This window comes from Larus michahellis, chromosome 1 (genome assembly GCF_964199755.1).
Source record: "Larus michahellis chromosome 1, bLarMic1.1, whole genome shotgun sequence".
NCBI lineage: Eukaryota > Metazoa > Chordata > Aves > Charadriiformes > Laridae > Larus > Larus michahellis.
The window spans coordinates 99,910,650-99,918,245 of NC_133896.1; the positions used below are offsets into that span (position 1 = coordinate 99,910,650).

Genomic DNA, 7,596 nt, shown 5'->3' on the forward strand with positions numbered 1-7,596 from the left:
AAGGCTGAGGGCGGCCATCTTAGAGCCGGGCAAAGCCTGTAAGGGGGCGGGCATGGCCACGGCGGTGGGAGGAAGGGGACGCCCCTCAGTAAATGATTTCTGTCGCCCTCGCTGCGAAACGAGCAGCCTCCGCTTCAAAATTGCCTCGGGAGCCGGAGCTACGAGAAAGCGGGCAGTGTGGTTTCGTGTTGCAGCATCAGCAAAGCAGTCAGGGGCAGCACCACAGGCAGGGTGGCTACGTCTCCGTGCACTGAGTGTGCTCTTTTTTTGTTTGTAAGACAAAAGGAAGAAAATCTTCTGAACATCAGCTGCTGGGTTTCCTTGTCCAAGCTCTGACCCGATTTTGTTTCACAGCCGTGCCAGAGACACGAAACGCGGGAGCCACAGGACACCCATGCCCAGGCAGGAGCGTAGCCAGCAGTGACCCTCCTCCTGTGCTTAGTGCTTGCAAGGCAGCATGTGGGGTACTGTGAGCCCCCCCAGGTACAAAGATACTGGCTGGATGGAGCACGTCTGGCAGAAGGCCACAAAGATGGTCAGGGACCAGAGCATGAGGGACAAGGCAAGGCTGAGAGATGGGCTTTTTCAGCCTTAAAAAGGAAGGGCTTTGTGGAGATCTTGCTGCTGTCCACCACCACCAGAGGATGCAGAGATGGAGGCAAACTCTTCTCAGAGTAATAGGCAACAGGCACAGGTTAGAACACAGGAAATTCTAGTTATGTATAAGCATTTTTTAATTTTTTTTTTTTTTTAAACCATGGTGGTGGTCAAATGCTGGAACAGGTTGCCTGAAGAGGTTGTGGAACCTCTGTTTTTGGAGTCGTTCAAGAACTCGGCTGGATACAGCCTGGAGCAGCCTGATCTAGACAGACATGCTTTGAGGAAGAGGTTGGACTAGATGACCTCTGGAGGTCCTTTTCAACATAAGTTATTCTGTGGGTCTATGAAAAACTTAAGTACTCCATTTTTAGTGATATTTAATAGAGAATCAATTATGTTGCATTAGGTAAACACAAGGACTTTAACTGCTTAATTTCAGTGTTAATTCATTGCATTCTATCTACGTTTGAGCTGAATAACGTGCAGTTACACCAAGTTAACACCCTGAACAGCCTGCCTTGCCCACTTAAGCATAACTTGTGAGAAGTAACCTGATGGGTTACTCCAACTCACTGCATCAGTCAGCACTCATGAATAAAAAGCAAGGAAAAGTAATCTTAAAGCACTTCTGTGCACCTCTGCAGTAACAGCAGGCAGCTAAAGCCTGCAAACTTCGAAGCATTAACAAATATTGACTTACTAATTAGTCATAGCTGACAATCCATTCCTATATATCATTAATGGTATTTCAAGGAGATTGTTTGTAAAAGCTCATCTTTACTTTCAGCTTTTTAGCTGAAAACTTTCATAAGCAGTGTACCAGGTGACTGATAAAAGACACCAATACAATCAGGATTTTATATAGTCGTCACTAGCATAGGTAACTTTCAGTGGTGTTTTCAGCCTTCAGTTTTAAATGATTAAAAATTCCTTTCCCTCTAACACCAAGCAGTTTTCCTTGCCCTCTTTCCTCCCTCCTGTTTCTGGCAGCTTCACTTTCAAGTGTATTAACTGTTTAAAAGCCTTCAATTTAATTCTAAACATGAGTAGCTCCTATGGTTTGGTTGTTTTTTTTTTATAGCAAGAGGCGCAATTGTTTGGAAGATAACAGTCCAAATTCCGCTAATGTAACCGAGCTAAACCTATTTCAAACAGGTTGTAACCTTGATCCAGACCTGTATCTATTTTATTAATAAACCCAAACCAAAGTATGATGTAACTCAAAATATAACCCAAGTTTCCCATTACAGCTGTTGTTTTTGAAGCCTAGAAGAACTGCAGGAAGCAAAACTATGAAAGACAGGTGCTTTCTTGACTAGTGTAGTAAGGTAACAAAGCAAGCCCTCGAAGCTCCTCAAAGTTAACAGGTATTAAGATGTGGCATCTTGAGAAGTATCTGACCCATAAAACAGAGAAGTCAGAGGACATCCCTTTGCCAAGGCTATGACTGTCCATCAAAACTACCAGAAAGTCTGGGCACACTGTCTACATAGTCTAATTACTAAGTACACAGATGAATACATGAAGAATTTAGCAAGTAGCCACTCCCTCTAGGCGTGGGAAGGTGGGGAGTTACTAAGGGAACCCCACTTGCATTCTGCAAGTTAAATATGAACCTAAATGGGCCTGAAGTAAACATATACCATCAGCTGCATTTGAAGCTCAGTCAACCTGTTACCAGTGTTGCAAGTGCTGCTAATGAGATAATAATTTCAGAAGAAGAACCATACTGGGTCAAGAAACACCTTTAGCTTAGTGAACGTATGCAAGGTAGGACCTTTGCAGCCATCCTTTTCCTGAAGACAGCTTCCAGCAATTGTGACCCAGGAGTTGCATCTGAACCTTTGCATGCAACAGCCACGTGGTCTGTGAAACCATCCATTCCTTTTTTTCAACCTATTTCTTCTTTTGTATCTTGCTACGTGCATTCCACAACACAAGAAAAGCATCAGCCTTTTAAAGTCACTTACAGACGGTACTGCTTCACCCACCCTTTCATTTGCATATCAGAACTTAGAAAACTCTTTTTATGCGATTTGACAGACACGGAATAAACTTGTATTCATGTGCTGTTTTGTCCTTCAGGCAAGAACAGCTTCTCAAACATCAGCTCCACCTTCCCTGCTATTTGGCTCATTCATTAAAGGGTTATGAAATGTGTGCTAATACAGCAGATTGTCTAAGAAACCAAATGTTTTATGACAAGAAGATCTTTTTCAGTCTGCAAAAACAGACATGGTTATTTCATAGATTAATCCTCTTCAGTTTATCTCCCACAGTTGAAGAGAACATGGCACAAGTTATGAAAGTTAGTCAGATGTTTATTCAGCATGACCAACAGTTTGGCAGGTTAGCGCTTTCCACCAACACGGGGAGCAGAAACCTTGACTGGTTTCACAATCTTCTGCTTAGGTGCTGCCTTTGTAGGAGCCTGTAAAGAAATAATAAAGTATGAGCAAAGGGAAGCAATTTATCTGCAGTGCTCAGAGTGCCCCTGTGTATTTAAGATTCTTGACAGAAATCGGGCAACATAAATCAGATGAGAATTATCTTAGAATCTTAGATTGTTACACACATACCACTGTAAAACGACAACATGTATGATTCCAACATATGGTATTTAGTAATAACAAGTAATAATGAAACAGATACTATTCTTCATTAATATATTGTTACCAAGTTCCTAGATAGCGAAGATGTAACATCCAGACGAGTTTTTTGCTATCAAGAATCTCCAACATATAGTCAGAAAGTTGTTTTACTGTAATATTTATTTCTTCTATGAAAAAAGGTTCATTCTATTCAGGTGTTTGTGTATGTTTAACTTTTGTACTAAAGTTTGTTCAAGGTGCTTCCAGATCAAAATAGATAAGCAAATGCTTCCTCCAAATACAAATGGGAATTTCCAATTAAGCACTGTAACAGAATGTTGTGTTACAACACAATATATTCCATTTCATGATTTCTATCCACCTATTGAAGCTTACCTTTGCAGCAGAAACAGCCGTTTTCTTGGTTGCCTGCTTAGCCTTCTTGGCTTCTTTTGCAGCCCTGTGAATTCACAGAAAAAGAGTGTTACTCATCTCTGTCATTCACTGTTTCTTTGTCTCAGCACTGTAAGAACTCCTTAAGATCAAGAAAGGAATGCATGACTTCACGTTTAACCTCTACATTCAGTACCCTCTAGGGAGACTACTAATGAGACAGCAGAACTGTGTGTGACAAAAGCGGTATTTTCACAAAGGAAGAGGGCAAAGAAGAGACCCTTCTCTGCTGCTACTTTCTCTTAATCAGTATTAACTGCAAATACACTGACAGAAAAAAAACCCCAACAAACCAAGCTTATAAACCACAGAGCTCCTGTAGAGTTTAAGCTCCTGTATGAAAAGCATTAATAAAACTTTGAAAAGCCTGGGATAGCTCCATTTATCTCTGATTTCTCACCTAATAGCTTGTTCCCTCTGCGCCTTCCGTACTTCAGGCTTCTGATTTCGTTTAGCCATAATCTCAGCTAAAGATGCACCAGTGATAGCTCTCTGAAACTTAACGGCACGGCGCGTACGCTTCTTTTGTATCTCTTCCTAAAATGGCAGAAGATGAAGACAGACAATTAGTATCACACGACGTTAAATGAAAGACTAAAGACAATTGTAGAAACAAGCAGATATTAAGATTGAAGCTATTGTAAAACTGTATACAGAAGTAGAATTTTACTTCTCACTTAGGAGACAACTGATGCAGAAGCTCAGCCTTCTGTAACTCCCAAAAAAAAAAAAAAAAAAGGGTGGAGGGATAAAGTCCGCTTTGACTGAATGTTCTGAAAGGAAGACACTTTCCAGCTGCTTCAAACGGGATCACAGTGCTGGGCAGCAGTGTAAGCCATCGTGCATCAACATTCCTTCTCCAAACACATTAGTAAAAACATTGAGTTTTAATACATATGTAAGCCTTTCTAAATTCTCTTTTGCTGTGCAATTTTAAGCTGAAAATGCGACATGCCTTATTAATTTGTCTTTTTAATGAAATGACAACTACATAGGAAAGAGCTCCTACAAAGTTACAGCCCAAAGTTTTCAAGAAGGGTATGTGCAAAGTTCTCCCACATCATCTGTTTGGAAATACGATCCACCAGATTTTCAGCTCTCTCTGCTATTGCCATTCAGGAATTTTACAAGTCCAAACTTTTAGAAACTCTGCATATCAAACAGCATTACCTACCTTCTGTCAAACTAATTTTTTAAAACATATGCCATTTATATAAGTGTTAAAATCAACTGAACCTACTGTGGTTCTGAGGGAGCCCTCAAAGAAGTGATACAATAGAAATAAAATGCTTTTGCTGAACTGGTTAGCTTTCAAACATAAAGCAACACATAAACTCATAGAAATGCACTCACATGTTGACCATTACCGGCCAGTCTTCATCCTGGTTATATGGGTCATGCTTCTGCTAAACACCAGCATAGTCAAGTTACCTCTATTCTAACAGACCAGATCTTTTGATGGAAAAACTCAGAGCAGCATTAGTTGGTGGATACTTACTGACTGTCCTTTCTTGTGTTTACGCCTATACAGAACAGTCCAGTTGATTTGACGGGGGTTTCTCTTGGAAAGGAATGCAGACTCACATTTTGCATTCAAGAACTGAAAAACCTGGGAAGGTAAAAGTATTTTGTGTAAGCTTTGTTTCTATGAAAGACACTATTACAGTCTACATTAACGTATCAAGGAATTCTTTGATTCAGTGTTTTTCAACAGTGATGCTTTTGTATTTCTTTATACACACCTGAAAAACCAAAATTTTAGAACATAGTTTAAAAAATTTAAAGTTTGGAATTTTGTTCCACTGATTAAACTTATGTCTTACAAGGCATTCCAGCATAAGGAATTTTCCAGGCCTAATTTAGTTCTCTCACAATAAAGCATAATGGTACAGTTTTTGTTTTCATAACACAGTGAAGCAGTTTATTTTTTTCAAGGAAAGCTCAAATTACAACTTGCATCCACTACTGCGCTGTATTCTATGCGCAGCATGCACAGCCATATCCAGCACCATACTTTTCCAGTGCCTGTCCTCAAGTAACTGTGTGCTTCCTGTGTAAGCCAGCCAAAACTTGGCCTAAGGAACATACAGAGACCAATACTCCACTCAATTCCTTTTTACATAGTTAAACAAACCTTCCTGCCTAGAAAAACACACAGAATTAACAGGCTGATTTACTATGAGCCATAGAATTAAATCTGAAGTATGAACAAATTCCCAGGAGAACACTTGAGGATTCAATCAGTCCATTTACTTAGCTATGATCTCCCAGGAGATTCTGTACACCAAGGCTACTGTACTGGGATGTCCTACACCCAAACCCTCCTTCTGTAGATATGAATAGTGTGTTTCTATTTATGACAGTCCTATCTGTATGAGATGCAAGAGCCTGAAAGAGCTCTCCTCCCTATTTTATCCCAGTGATCCGTACCCAAATTACTTGCAATTCCAGTTGTTTGCTTCAGCAAATCTCAGCATTAGATGCAGTACGTCTAAATAGTATTTTCTACAGAACTTCGGTAGTTCAACAAGGGCAAGTGTAGTGTCCTGCACCTACGGAGGAATAACCCCATGCACCAGTACAGTTTAAGGGCTGACCTGCTCAAAAACAGCTCTGCAGAGAGGGACCTGGGACTCCTGGTGGACAACACGTTGACCATGAGGCAGCAGTGTGCCCATGTAGCCAAGAAGGCCAATGGTCTCCTGGGGTGCATTAAAAAGAGCGCGGCCAGCAGGTCAAGGGATGTCACCCTCTCCCTCTATTCTGCCCTTATGAGATCACATTGGGAGTACTGTGTCCAGTTCTGGGCTCCCCAGTTCAAGAAGGACAGGGAACTACTGGAGAGAGTCCAGCACAGGGCTGCAAAGATGATCCAGGGAATGGAGCATCTCTCCTATGAGAAAAGTCTGAGACACCTGGGTCTGTTTAGCCTGGAGAAGAGAAAACTGAGGAGATCTTATCAATACTTATAAATATCTAAAGGGCGGCTATCAAGAGGATGGGGCCAGACTCTTCTCAGTGGTGCCCAGCAACAGGACAAAGGACAACAGGCACAAACTGGAACACGGGGAATTCCATCTGAACATAATGAAAAACTTCTTTACTTTGAGGGTGATGGAGCACTGGAACAGGCTGCCCAGAGAGGTGGTGGAGTCTCCAACTCTGGAGATATTCAAACCCCACCTGGATGCGCTCCTGTCCAGCCTGCTCTAGGCAAACCTGCTCTGGCAGGGGGCTTGGATTAGACGATCTTCAGAGGTCCCTTCCAACCCCTGCCATTCTGCGACTCAGACCGGACCAGCTTTAAACCACCCTCCCCAAACCACAATTTAAAACCCAGCTCGACACCCCAACCTACAGCACAAGCACGGTTCTCCCACGGACCAGGTCTGACAGCAGCCGTGACACCTGGGCAGCGACAGAAGCCGGAAGCACAGCTGTCCTATTCCCGTACCGCTCAGTCAGGCGATGGAGACGGCAACGCCGCCTTCCCCACCGCGCGTCCCAGCCGAGGCCTTCACTTCTGCCGGCATCGCGCCGGCCTCTCCCTCAGACCTAACCGCCGTCCCCTCCCGCCGGGCCCGCTCCCACCAGCCCCTGCCGCCCCGCAGGGCTCGCCTCGGCCTCCCCGCTCGCCCCCGGCCTCACCTTGCCGTCGGTGCGGGCGTAGCGGCGCCCATGGCCCGGGTAGATCTTGTACCCGCTGAAGCTGCACAGCTCGACCCTGCGCGGGAGAGAAGCGTTAGCGGAGAGGCAGCGGGGTAGGGGAGGGGGGAGGCACGGCCCTCCGGCCGCCTCCCCGCGACGGATGGCGCCGGATGGAGCGGCGGGGAGGCCGCCGGGGCCCTTACTTCATGATGGCGGCGGTGGGTCCGAGGCGGGCGGCGGCCGGGGCCGAGAGGAAGAGAGGCTGACGGGAAACCGGCCTTCCGTGCGCCGCGCGCAGCACGCC

General features: G+C 44.1%; 1 protein-coding gene across 1 annotated transcript; it reads right to left on the bottom strand.

The window, feature by feature from the left end:
• Positions 1–2,900: 2,900 nt before the first annotated feature.
• On the bottom strand, positions 2,901–7,553 carry RPL24 (ribosomal protein L24). The gene is made up of 6 exons (XM_074596294.1): positions 7,496–7,553; positions 7,293–7,368; positions 5,143–5,253; positions 4,045–4,181; positions 3,588–3,651; positions 2,901–3,031 (listed from the first exon to the last, which is right to left on the bottom strand). Exons 1-6 carry the CDS (start codon positions 7,498–7,500, stop codon positions 2,951–2,953), a joined length of 474 nt encoding a protein of 157 aa, XP_074452395.1. The 5' UTR covers positions 7,501–7,553; the 3' UTR covers positions 2,901–2,950.
• Positions 7,554–7,596: the final 43 nt, after the last annotated feature.